Source organism: Gobio gobio, assembly GCF_949357685.1.
Source record: "Gobio gobio genome assembly, chromosome: 18".
Lineage (NCBI taxonomy): Eukaryota > Metazoa > Chordata > Actinopteri > Cypriniformes > Gobionidae > Gobio > Gobio gobio.
This window is the reverse complement of record NC_137111.1, coordinates 43575982-43590456: the sequence shown is the minus strand read 5'-3', so window position 1 is coordinate 43590456 and position 14475 is coordinate 43575982. Positions and strand designations below refer to the sequence as shown.

Below are 14475 nucleotides of genomic sequence, written 5' to 3'. Positions count from 1 at the left end.
ATGATGAATGGATGGATGGACGGACGGAACAATAAATGGATGGATGGACACATGGATGGATGGAATGATGAATGGATGGATGGATGGATGGACGGACGAAAAGATGAATGGATGGACGGACGGACTGACAGATGGATGGATGGATGGATGGACGGACGGAAAGATGAATGGATGGACGGACTGACCGATGGATGTATGGATAGAATGATGGATGGATGGATGGATGGATAGATGGATGGATGGACGGACAGATGGAATGATGAATGGATGGATGGACAAACGGAACGATGAATGGATGGACGGACAGATGGATGGATGGAATGATGAATGAATGGATGGATGGACGGAACGATGAATGGATGGACAGACTGACCGATGGATGTATGGATAGAACGATGGATAGATGGATGGACGGACGGAACAATGAATGGATGGATGGACGGACGGAACAATGAATGGATGGATGGACGGACGGAACAATAAATGGATGGATGGACAGACACATGGATGGATGGAATGATGAATGGATGGATGGACGGACTGACAGATGGATGGATGGATGGACGGACGGAACAATGAATGGATGGACGGACAGATGGAATGATGAATGGACGGACTGACCAATGGATGGATGGATGGACGAACAGACCGATAGATAGATGGATGGATGAATGGATGGACTGACCGATAGATGAATGGATGGATGGACAGACCGATGGACAGATGGAAGAATGAATGGATGGATTGAGCCATGGATGGATGGATGGATGGATAGTTGGATGGACAGATGATTGGATGGACGGATGGATAGACGGACGGACAGACAGATGGATGGATGTGGTTCCTAACTCTGATTGAAGCTGTTGACAAATGACTATCAATCATAACCAGCCTACAGCTAGGCTAATGAACTACATAACTTGGCGGATTTATTTATTAATTTAATTGCACTTATTACAGGCTCAGACCTCCTTACAGCTCATAAATCAACCTGAACAGTATATTTTCACATCTCCACACCTGCAGTGATCCCACAGATCTGTGCATGTAGAGAATGAATCAACGCTCTCCTCAACATCAAGCCGGGACACGCTTCACAGACTCCAGTCAAACAAAAGCACTATCACATCACCTCCCTGCCTTCATTCTGCTCCTATCCTGAGCCACTAAACGTGTCCATCTCTGTCCTGGTCTCATATTTCATGAGCAGAGATCAGCCGCTCTGTCTGTGTGTGTGTGTGTGTGTGTGTGTGTGTAGGCTGAAAGAATCATGTTTCTGATATCTGATGGGATTTACGAACACACAGTCCTTTATTCATGCACACACACGTCTGTCTCATGGCACACGGATCACTGGTCCTCAAGGGTTCATTCGTTCACTGAACTCGGCCGTCCAGGATTATTTCAGTAACCTGGCAACATGAGACCCGTCCAGGGTCCTTTGGCACCCTTACAAACAGTCCCATGGTCCAGTGATGGTGTCAGATGATAATACCAGGGTCTTTGAGTAGTACTGTAAGATACTTTATAGATGAAATCAACTAATCTAATAATTGATGATCTTTACAGTGGAACTGAATCAACTGCCCGAATGCATTATTGTCCTGTTGTCACTGTAAAGCTGCTTTGAAACATTCTGTGCTGTATAAATAAAGGTGACTTGACTTTGAAGAATGGCATGGTATTATTATCTAAATCCTTGCTGGACGGCTCAAAGGAGATTAGGTTGGCATGTTGTGACCAAAAAACCTGTACAAACTTAATTAGCACTACCAAGCAACAAAGAGTGAACTTAAAACAACATCATTTATTGTGCCTTTCCAATGTCCAACAGTAAACACATCTAGAATTGGATTGATCGCATCAACAGAGAATACAGGCTGGTGCAGGAAAATTAATATTATGGATTAAAATCATGTTTCCAGTGATGAATATTTGTCTCTGTGTGACAACACAATCAGAGCCAATAAGAACCAATGTCAGTTATGTGGAGATGGATTTTAAACCAATGAGATTCCACTGTGGGCGGAGCTACAGAGCACATCACCAAAGAAATGATTAACAAAATGCCCTGTTGATTATCGCATTTAATGGCTGCTTAGGAAAAAATGCGTAGATTTAAATGGAAGATTTACATAGCTGGCTGTGTGTGTGTGTGTGTGTGTGTTCACCTCCTCCTCTCGTGCTGCCCAGACTGGCTGAACTCTCGGACTGAGAGCTGCTGGCCGCCTCTACATCTGATCCACATTTCACCTGCTTCTCTTTCTCTGAAAACGAGGGTTTAAAAACTTGTATTATTGTTAACATACTTTCATTAAACATTCTAAATAGCTTTTTCATCTCTCTTTTTGCTTATCATCTGATCATTTAAACTATTTATGACATGACACAGTTAGTTGAGGTTGTCAAATGCCAAATGCAAGCAATAAATAAATAAATTAAAAAAATTAAATGAATAAATGCAAAAAAAAAAAATCATGAATAAAAAATAAATCCATCCCCCCCGAAAAATAATATTCATGATTCAAAAATAAAATGAATAAATAAATATAATTTAAAATATATAAAATATTTTTTTAATTTTTTATTTATATTTCAGGTTTAAGTATATATAAATATGAATGGTCACCACTATTCAAGAGTAAGGAAATTATTCTAATAATTTGACTTGATGGTTAGATTACATCATCAAACATTTTGTCGAAAATAGTTTTTGTTGAAAGCAGAAACAGGAACAAAGCAAGCACATCCCCGACAAAAATATGCTCAAAGTTGGGTGCTCGACAAAAGAAATAATAAAAAAGTGCTCTAAAATAGTGGACTCAAACTTTTTCAACAAACCTTTATACTCACAGGATCACATGACCTTTAAAAAAAATCATGGAACGCAAAATAAAAATACTAAATGTGAAAGTCAAATTTTGAACATGCATTAATAATAATAACAAAACTATAATACCTGCATCAACCAAGAAAACAATTGGACAAATATCAAAATCTTCATATAATCCCCTAGGTGGTATAGTTTCTAATGTATAAATCAAAAAGGTCTCCCGTTTCAAAAGTAAATGATTAATGTCACCTCCACGCCGTGGATATTTGACCACTTCTAATCCTACGTAATTTTAAGGTAGAGACCGAATGTCTAAAATTGTGACTCTGGACCACAGAACCAGTCATAAGTCTCACGGGTATATTTGTGGCCATAGCCAACAATACATTCTATGGGTCAAAATTATCGATTTTTCTATTATGCCAAAAATCATTAGGGCATTAAGTAAAGATCTTGTTCCATTAAGATATTTTGTACATTTCCTACCATAAATATATCCAAAATGTATTATTAGTAGTAATGTGCGTTGCTAAGGACTTCATTTGGACAACTTTAAAGGTGATTTTTGCACCCTCAGATTCCAGTCTAAGCCAAATATTGTCCTATCCTAACAAAGTTTATTTATTCAGCTTTCAGATGATGTATAAATCTCAATTTAAACAGAATTGACCCTTATGGCTGGTTTTGTGGTCCAGGGTCACAATTAGCAAAGTGCTGAGCCACCGGACTTTTGAAATCATGGTTTCTGATGTTCAGAAACACAGGTTCCCTACTAGATTATATATTTTGGAGCTTTGGTTTTTCTTCTTTTTTATGTTTTCAAAATAAACAATACCAGTTTGAATACATAGAATACATTTCTAATAATTTGGCTTACAGTATGAAGTTTAAAATGGTTAAAAGATTTCAATTTTCATCATCTTTGACATCCTTATTGGTCACTGACCCACTTCATTTTATATATTTATTTATCAGCACACCATTTTTATCATGAAAATTTTATTCATATGCTTTCATATATATATTTATATATGTATTAATATTTAAAAGTTTGTTAAATATGTATTAATGAAAGTTATTATAGAGAATGAGGTCAGTGAGTATAAATGTGCATCAGCTCAAGGAGAAGCCAGCCCTAAATATACATTTGAATATTGAACACATGTAGCACTAAACTGTGCTGTGGACTTGATCTCTGCCTGAATGAACGAAATGGAAATGAAACAATTAAATCACTATCAAAGCCCTGGATGCTCAGAGAGCCTCCTTTTATGAGGAAGTGTGTATTCTGTCTAGAGAAGAGCTCTAAAGAGGGAAGTCATGAGCGAGCTGATGTTCTCAGATCTTATTCCTGCAATATCATAATGGTGTTTTTGGTACTTCTCTGTGTGGCTACCACAGTGATAAACCATCACAATAAAGGTGTTTTAATTCACTCTCTAAACCTCAGATGGTGGTGAACTGAAATGACCAATTTATGTCCATATTTCATATGTTGTCATGAAATAAATAAACTGATAAATCTCATCACTTTTGAATTAAAACTTAAACATACCATGATGCACAGGCACCACACTTAATTTGGCACCACAGGACCATAATCTTTGTGTTTATATTTTAGACCCTGCAGTAAAAGAGGGAGGAAGAGGGATTCTGGGTTTGAGTTCTGCCAGATGATCAGTTCCTGCAGCGAACCACCAGGTACAGAGAGATGAAATGAGTAAATCTCTACAGGCCTCAGGACACACACACACACACACACACACACACACACACACACACACACACACACACACACACACACACACACACACACACACAGGCGTGTTCAAACATGCAGTAAATTGCATATATGTTCTTCTGATCTGTACGACAGGAGCTGCTCTACTTCCCCTGCACTAAAATCTCTTTGTTGTCCTCCATCCCTGCATGAAATAAAGAAAATATACAGCTGTATATACTCATTGCTCTACAAGCCAATGCCATTTTTAAAGTCATAAATACACGCACATTCATAAGGCTGGAGCAATATAGATTAAAAAATATATATATCTTGATATTTTTCAGCTATGTTTATGTATTTACTCTGAAACTACTTTAAAAGGGTGTTTTTTTGATGCAAGAAAATATATGATGCAAGAAAAAAACAGTACAAATCTAGTTTAAAATAATAAATGCATGTTTTCCAGGCAGGACAGCTTTCCACTAAATAAATAAAATATCATATTAATAAAATAAATAAAATTAATAAAAATTAATATTTATTATTTAATATATTTGTATCAATGCAGACATACAGGCATATTTACACACTAAAATACACACTAAACATTATTGATGCAATCAAATCAGAATTTAGTTGATTGTTTATTTTTTAATTGATTGAAGTTGCAAATGTTTCATTGAAAAGAATGAACTAAACCTACTAACATTTACTAGCTTATTAAAAAAATTCTTAAAGAGGACCTATTATACTTTTTTTTTTAAGTGTGTTATATTGCTGTTTGAGCTTTAAAAAAGTCATTTCAAAGGGAGTTATTCTCTAAACTCCCTGAAACGCCTTCATTGTACTCTGGAGGCGTCAAAATATTTCTCATTTAAAGGGATAGTTCACCCAAAACGAAAATTTGATGTTTTTCTGCTTATCCCCAAGGCATCCAAGATGTAGGTGTCTTTGTTTCTTCAGAAGAACACAAATGGAGATTTTTAACTCCAACCGTTGCTGTGTGTCACTCATATAATGCTTGTCAATGGGGTCGAACTCTATAGTGTAAAAAAAAAACATGGACAGACAACTTCAAATTAAACCCTGCGGCTCGGGCTCGTGACGACACATTGATGTCTTAAGACACGAAACGATCGTTTCCGAGAGAAACCCAACGGTATTTATGCAATTAATTTCACCTCATATCAGACGAACGCTTCAGCTCTCCAGACTGCATCACTTCCCGTAGGTGAGGTCAAATAGCAGCCGGGTCATAGACATGTATACATAGATCCTCATTCGAGCGATCCACGCCATGATCCACGCAGGCACTAATGAGGAATCTATGTATATATCTATGCTCCGGCTGCTATTTTACCTCACTGACATGAAGTGATGGCAGTCTGGAGAGCTCTAGACATTTGTCTGATATGAGGTGATATATTTGCATAAATACCGTTGGGTTTCTCTCAGAAACCGATCATTTCGTGTCTTAAGACATCAATGTGTCGTCACGAGCCGCGGGGTTTAATTTGAAGTTGTCTGTCCATGTTTTTTTTACACTAATAGAATTCGACCCCATTGACAAGCATTATGAGTGACACCGTAACGGTTGGAGTTAAAAATCTTCATTTGTGTTCTACTGAAGAAACAAAGACACCTAAATCTTGGATGCCTTAGGGGAAAGCAGAAAAACATACAATTTTCGTTTTTGGGTGAACTATCCCTTTAAATAATTCCCGCTTAAAGGGATAGTTCACCCAAAAATGTAAATTAGCCCATAAGTTACTCACCCTCAAGTCATCCTAGGTGTATATGACATTCTTCTTTCAGACAAATAAAATCTGAGTTATATTACAAAAGTCCTGGCTAATCCAAGCGTTATAATTGCAGTAATAGTTGCTCTGTTTTTGAAGTCCATAAAAAAATGCATCTGTCCGTCAAATAACATGCTCCACGCGGCTCTGGAGGGTTAATAAAGCTCTTCTGAAGCGAATCGATGCGTTTGTGTAAGAAAAATATCCATATTTAAAAATGTATTTCATTTTTTTCTATGGCTCTGCATCAGCCTCCCCGCGCCATCACTTCCGGCGAATAAGGTCAAAATACATGCAAAATACCGGCGCGATCATAGATATATACATAGATTCCTCATTAGTGCCTGCGCTGATCGGTCGAATGAGGCATCTATGTATATATATCTTTGATCACGCCAGTATTTTGACCTTATTCGCCGGAAGTTATGGCGCTGGGAAAACTAGATGACATTCGTCTGATAAGAGGTAAAAAAATAACATAAATACTGTTGGGTTTCTCACAGAAACCGATCGTTTCGTGTCTTAAGACATCAATGTGTCGCCAGGAGCCGCATGGTTTAATAAGGATTCGTATGTCTGTGTGTTTTTACTCTCATTGCTCTCATAAAATATCCCCATTGACATGCATTATACGACTATCCCACTGCAACGTTAAAAATCTTAATTTGTGTTCTACTGAAGAAACAAAGACACCTACATCTTGGATGCCCTGGGGGTAAGCAGATAAACATTTAAAAAATGTATTTTTTGGGTGAAATATCCCTTTAAGCCATATGCAGAATAAAGGGGTGGGGTCTGGTTGAGTTAGTTAGTAGTGTGTTAAAACTCACGGTTATTGTAAAGGGCGGAACATTTACCAAACACTCAAAGCGGCTGACCAATCACAACACACTGGCCGAGCCGACCAATCAGAGCACACTGTGCTTTTCAGAAGGAGGGGCTTCATAGAGACAGGAACTAAACAGAGCGTTACTGACAGACTGGGAAGAGAGGTACATTATGTCAAATAATGTGTTTAACATTCAAGCATGAAAAACTAAGACTTCTTAAAAGGGCACAATAGGTCCTCTTTAATTAATTAATTAATAGTCAAAGGAAGGATAAAAAAAAGATCTCAATCAGCCAACACAACATTAACCAATAACGCGAGTTTGGGGCGGAGCTGTCGTTTTTTTACGACCAATAGCAGATGAAGGGAGTGCTTGAGAAACCTGTTTGAAAACAGCCATTAGTTTGGTGAGCTAGAGTGTGGAAGTTACACACTTCAGCTTTAAGTAGGACACATGTGATCTTGTGCTCAGCCCATAACAAGACAGAAAGAACCAGAAAGATAAACAAGAGTTGTGCTGGGATGACTGAAGTCATCGAGTGCATCGTACCTTCTTTAGCAGCCTGCCAAAACTCAAATGCCACACGGAAAGCCTGAGCCACCGTCAACGTCACCGCCTGAGCCTGGGACAGATGGGGAATAGGGAAGAGAGGTTTAAGTGCCACATCTCTTGTCATGGTGAGAAAAACAGTGCATTGGTATCCGTTTCTCTGTCAGAGGAAGTGTGGTCTTAACGTATCATTCTATTTATAGACAGAAGGAAAGACAGGGAGTGTCTCTGACACAGACATATGAACACACACTCACCACTTTCCTCTTGGTGCAGAGGTACGCGTGACACTCCAGTGTTTCGTTGCGTTGACTCTGAGCGATGTAGGCGAACACTTTATCATGCATCTTATCGGCTGTGCAGTACGATATCCTACAGACAACAAATAAGCAAAGTCAATCTAAAGACAACTATGTAAAAATAAATATTACATTTGTTCTGTAATACCATTATTCTTCCGTTTACTACTGTTCAAACGTTTTGGGGCCAGTACCAATTTCTTTTAGAAAGAAATCAATACTTTTATACAGAAAAGATGCATTAAATTGATATTTTATCATGTTTCAAATAAATGCTGTTCTTTTGAAATGTCTATTCATCAAAGAACCATGAAAAAATATATTGCTTTCCACAAAATATGAAGCAGCACAATTGTTTTCAACATTGATAATAATTCTTAAGCAGCAAATCAGCACATTAGAATGATTTCTGAAGGATCGTGTGACACTGAAGATGCTGAAAATTCAGCTTCAGGAATAAGTTACATTTTAAAAATATATTACAATAGAAAACAAAATATAGAATAAAATATTAAAAGAAAATAGAATATTCAAAAAAACTGTTACTTTAAACTGCAATAATATTTCACAATATTACCGTTTTTACATTATATATACACCAATCAGGCATAACATTATGACCAGGTGAGGTGAATAACACTGATGATCTCCATCACGGCACCTGTTAGTGGGCGGGATATATTAGGAAGCAAGTGAGCATTTTGTCCTCAAAGTTGATGTGTTGGAAGCAGGAAAAATGGGCAAGCGTAAGGATTTGATCGAGTTTGACAAGGGCCAAATTGTGATGGCTAGACGACTGGGTCAGAGCGTCTCCAAAACTGCAGCTCTTGTGGGGTGATCCCGGTCTGCAGTGGTCAGTCTCTATCAAAAGTGCTCCAAGGAAGGAACTGTGGTGAACCGGCGACAGGGTCATGGACGGCCAAGGCTCTTTGATGCACATGGGGAGCGAAGGCTGGCCCGTGTGGTCCGATCAAACAGACGAGCTACTGGAGCTCAAATTGCTCAAGAAGTTAATGCTGGTTCTGATAGAAAGGTGTCAGAATAAAGATTTCCGATTATCCAGTGTTGGGGGGGGGGGGGGCATTTTAAAAATCCAGATGTCTCAGATTGGTCTCTATCCAGTATAACACACCCACTCACTGTGCACAATATCCACCACTAAATCACTCGCAGACACACCCGTAAACAGCAGAGCATGATGTCACCTCCTCTGAGATATAAAAACGTCTACAAGCGGGGATGTGTTCTCCATGTTCAACACTCCATCAGCACTCTGACAGAAAGCTGACCCGCCAAACCAAAACACACACCCACACCCACACGTGGGATAGTTTGTCTATGACTGCATGGTCTCTGGTTTCCTGTTGACATATCTCTGTAAACTGCGGCAAACTTATGAACTCCTCCAGTGTTGATTTCTCCCCTCGGCCTTGAGTGACAGCTGGCTCAGCCTGTCAGAGGGCGGACTCCCAGCAGGAGGGGCGGGACTAATGATGGATGACCGCCATCTGTCCTGTTTCACATTTAAATACTCAAACACATACTTAACAGACACTTGCTAAAATGTTCTCTGACTCACACACACTTATGTCTGACTAGGATCAGTGTAGTTTATGCTAATTAAAAAAAAAACGGGGTCGGAATTAAATTTTCTATTAAGGGGACAATATTTGCACCGTGGAATCAATTTCCAATGACAAATGTTTTACCCATATAAGGGCAATTATTATAATTAATGACCTTATTAAATCTACCTGTGTTGTCTTTTAAATGTCAAATACTTAAAGGATTAGTTCACTTCAAAATGAAAATTTCCTGATATTTTACTCACCCCCATCTCATCTAAGATGTTCATGTCTTTCTTTCTTCAGTCGAAAAGACATTACGTTTTTTGAGGAAAACATTCCAGGATTTTTCTCCATATAATAGACTTCAATGGCAATCGACGGGTAAAAGGTCCAAATCAATGCAGTTTAAAAGGAAGGGCTTCAGAGGCTCTGCACGATCCCAGCTGAGGAATAGGTCTTAACTAGCGAAACCATCAGTCATTTTCTAAAGAAAATAAACATTTATATACTTTTTAATCTCAAATGCGCTACTTCGCTGTTCTGCTTTTGCATGTGACGCCATCACGTTGGAAAGGTCACGGTCTCGCAACGTACATGGAAGTACCGTCCCAGTGTTAAAACGAACTTGCAAAGACTAAAACAACAATGTCGGACAATTTTAAAGTTGGAGGAGAACATGAGATGGGAGTTTTTCGGCATTGGGTCGGTCCTTCCACCTACATCATGTGTGACCTTTCCGACTGGATGACGTCATATGCCGTGAAAAATAATAGAGAAGTTTTGTTTTTTAAGGTTAAAAAGTATATAAAATGTTTATTTTTTTTAGAAAATGGACGATGGTTTCGCTAGATAAGACCCTATTCCTAGGTTCTAAGGGGTCCCCAGAAAATTTATAAAAAGAGTATAAAAAGACAAAGCAAAAATGGATAAAGTCTAACGGTTTCATTTCTAAATGTTTCTCTCCTTTCTTGCCGTATACATTCCAGAATTGTATATGTTTGCTTTGTATCTTTCTAGAGAGTTTTTCTCACTATAGTCCCCTTTATCTCGCTCACTGGGGTTGTAAAGCAGTTTTCTTAACACAGTACGTACGTTGCTTACATACATTTATTGTGAAAGTTGCTTATACAAATAATTTTTAATTGAAAATATTCTTCTTCAGGGTTATACATCCAACATTAATAGCCAATTTAAGTTGGGAAACAATATGTTGTATTCATAATGTCACACTTACTATTTATCTAACAGTTGAAATGTTTTTTCGTACATAAAAATAGATGGATTTTAGGAAGGGGGTCCCTCATAAAGGGTCATCATATTTAGGGGTCCTTGGCATCATAAAGTTTGAAAACCCCTGCTGTAGACCGTCACTGTCAGCAATAACATTTATTAATCAACAAAAGCCGTCTTTACACTGCAAAAGTGGAGCAGAAGCTGCATCTGACATGGCATTTATGTTTCTTTATGACTGTTTAATGCTGCTCAAAAAGGTGGCATATGTGTATTTACACAACAATTGCATGATGTAAACAGCCTACATAAATTATAAAATTAAAAAAACAGGAACTCATTGCAGGATAGGGTTGCAATATTATGATAAGAACCCTTATTGTTGCTCTTGATCTTGAAATGTTAAATCTTAACATTTAGGCTGCACTGTCTTTTTCCTTTTGATTTTAGGGTGAAAGGAAACCTGGATGTGTTTTCATGAGAATTACCCCCATAATTGGAGTATTTCTGGTGTAACTGGTGTGGAGAGAGAGGCTGACATCTCCCTCATGTTTATTCATTACACACCCCCAGACTCTGAGCGCACTGAGCGCGTGCGAGGTTCCAATAATAGCTGCGGTCCCAGGTGAGGGTCAGAGAGTGTCTGTCTGAGCCCCAGAGACACTAAAACAGATCGATAGAGGATCCTGACACAAACATCTCTCTCCCTCTCTGTCTGTATGAAAACACAGCAATCTTCAGGTCGCACTGCTCTAAATGATGGATGGCAGAAATTCAAGGGGCAACAAACACTCCTCTCTTTTTTATTGCAAGAGAGAGAGGGTAGGCTATCGAAAACCAGTATATACAGTTTAGGCTTTAGTCATTTTGTTCATTTATTCATTGCTTTTTATATACACTCACCTAAAGGATTATTAGGAACGCCTGTTCAATTTCTCATTAATGCAATTATCTAATCAACCAATCACATGGCAGTTGCTTCAATGCATTTAGGGGTGTGGGCACTAAAAATAGGAAAAAGAGGCTACAATTTGCACGAGCTGACCAAAATTGGACAGTTGAAGACTGGAAAAAATGTTGCCTGGTCTGATGAGTCTCGATTTCTGTTGAGACATTCAGATGGTAGAGTCAGAATTTGGCAAAAACAGAATGAGAACATGGATCCATCATGCCTTGTTACCACTGTGCAGGCTAGTGGTGGTGGTGTAGTGGTGTGGGGGATGTTTTCTTGGCACACTTTAGGCCCCTTAGTGCCAATTGGGCATCGTTTAAATGCCACGGCCTACCTGAGCATTGATTCTGACCATGTCCATCCCTTTATGACCACCATGTACCCATCCTCTGATGGCTACTTCCAGCAGGATAATGCGCCATGTCACAAAGCTCGAATCATTTCAAATTGGTTTCTTGAACATGACAATGAGTTCACTGTACTAAAATGGCCCCCACAGTCACCAGATCTCAACCCAATAGAGCATCTTTGGGATGTGGTGGAACGGGAGCTTCGTGCCCTGGATGTGCATCCCACAAATCTCCATCAACTGCAAGATGCAATCCTATCAATATGGGCCAACATTTCTAAAGAATGCTTTCAGCACCTTGTTGAATCAATGCCACGTAGAATTAAGGCAGTTCTGAAGGCGAAAAGGGGTCAAACACAGTATTAGTATGGTGTATCTCTATTTTCTTCCACTCTAGATCGGGGTACCCTGAACTTAAGTGATTCAGGTTATATTTTTTATTTCTTATGAATATTTTAAATCCTTTTCTGTTACCATTGTGTATGAAATGTGCTCTATAAATAAACTTGCCTTGCATATATATAGGGGGGAGGTCTAATGCTATTTCATGCATTCAGACTTATTTACACTGTTAAAGAGTTGGATTCTCATGCTAAACATGGCCAAACTTTCAAATAACAAGTTGGACGTATAACGGAGCATTTCTGTGCCGAATACACTCCTTCAGGATTCGAACAAGTTTTGGAAAGTTTTTTTTGAGTATGGCCCTGTATGACTTCATAAAGGGCAGAATTCCTTGTATGGGCACTTCTCAACACGTCCATCAACGAGCTTCATTCGGTTTACGGAAGCCAACGGAGTTCTGCAAGTGTGTTTGTTTGTTCCCGGTCATGAGTGGAAACCGCAGGCGGCGAGTGAAACTGCATCAAATGTCTGTGTTTTGTTGGCAATCGGCGCGTAAGTACATATAATGTCAACAACACGAACGTATAGTGAAACGAAAGTGATCCAGGGATAATTTCACGATGTTTTGTGTGTGTGTGTGTGTCATAAATGTGTGTGTGCTCGTGACTCTTTAGCCCCGCCCACTGCACGCCTGCACAAATTCGGCTATTTTCGGAAAGAATCGGTACAGCGTATCTGTCTTTTATGAATCTGATAAAACTAAAGAGTCTTCTGAGGTATGAAGGATGTAATGCTACTCTATAGGTACTCAAGACTAATGCTGCGTTCACACCAAACGCGAATAGAGCGGCAGGAGCGAGTGATTTCAATGTTAAGTCAATGGAAAGGCGCGTTGACGCGCGTCTGGAGGTCCTGCGGCGCGATGGACATGATTCCGCCTCATTCGCGCGTCCAGTTCGCGCGAATGGCGCGAATTTGACGTGAATTGAGCGTCTTGCGCTATACGCGCGTTCCATACGAGCGGTGCTTTTTGTGCATTCACGCGTTTGAAGCGAATTCGCGTCTGACGCCCGAGTTGAAAAGAGTGGTGTTTTATGACATATTTCTCCTGGAGCGCCAAAAACGCTTCAAACGCTCAATTTATACGTGCGTCCAATTCACTGTGGACGCGCGAATGGATTCAAAATGTTCAAGCTTCCAACTAGACGCGGTAGACATGATTTTTACGCTCTATTCGCGTTTGGTGTGAACGCAGCGTTACATGTGTGTGAAACTGTGTGTGTGAAACTGTGTGTGTTATGTACCCTTTAAGAAACATCATGAATGTCGCAATGATTTTAACCAAACGAAAAACATTGTTTAGTATTTTGGTTTAGTATATATCTGGGTCCTTGTTATGAGTTATTAAAGGTCAAAAAAACAATATGACAATATGAGACCTGAAGCAGAATCACTGAATTCCTCATGATTTCCATAGAGACAGACAGCATAGACACCGTGTCAGACAGGGCAACATGACAAACGGCCGCAGGTGACTCACCTGTATATGGACACATTCTCTATTAGCTGGGTTGATACACTGTCGTAGAGAACGATCCCTCGAGGAGAAACCTTTAGCGTCACCTTCCGAAGCTTCTTCCCACCAGCTTTAGCCTGAGAGAGAGAGAGACAGAAAACTCGGCTTTATCAAACAGCTTTCAAATGATTTTAATCTATTTTAATCTCTCCAATACAAATTATTTTTTTTAGCATCTTGTACAATGAGCTACACGCTTTCAAGCTGTGTTGTTTTTGTTAACTCAGACTAAAGCGGTAACACTTTAACTAATGTTGACAAATGAGACCTTATTGTAATGTATTAACTAACATGAATTAACAGTGAACAATATATTTTTACATTTATTAATATTTGTTAATGTTAGTTAATAAAAATACAGTTGCTCATGTTACTGAGTTACTGATGTTAACAAATAAATTTGATTTTAAAATGTTTGGGCA

The 14475-nt window shown here is 38.9% G+C and overlaps 1 protein-coding gene across 2 annotated transcripts in view; it reads right to left on the bottom strand.

Annotated features, from left to right (window-relative positions):
* Positions 1 to 14475, bottom strand: part of ldlrap1b (low density lipoprotein receptor adaptor protein 1b) — a 72786-nt gene that overhangs the window by 14181 nt on the left and 44130 nt on the right. For both annotated transcript variants that reach the window (XM_079842839.1, XM_079842838.1), the window contains exons 3-6: positions 14018 to 14130; positions 7992 to 8106; positions 7735 to 7807; positions 2172 to 2267 (exon numbers count right to left, since the gene is read on the bottom strand). In XM_079842839.1, the coding sequence (XP_079698965.1) occupies positions 2172 to 2267; positions 7735 to 7807; positions 7992 to 8106; positions 14018 to 14130 (397 nt within the window). The remainder of the gene's footprint in view (positions 1 to 2171; positions 2268 to 7734; positions 7808 to 7991; positions 8107 to 14017; positions 14131 to 14475) is intronic.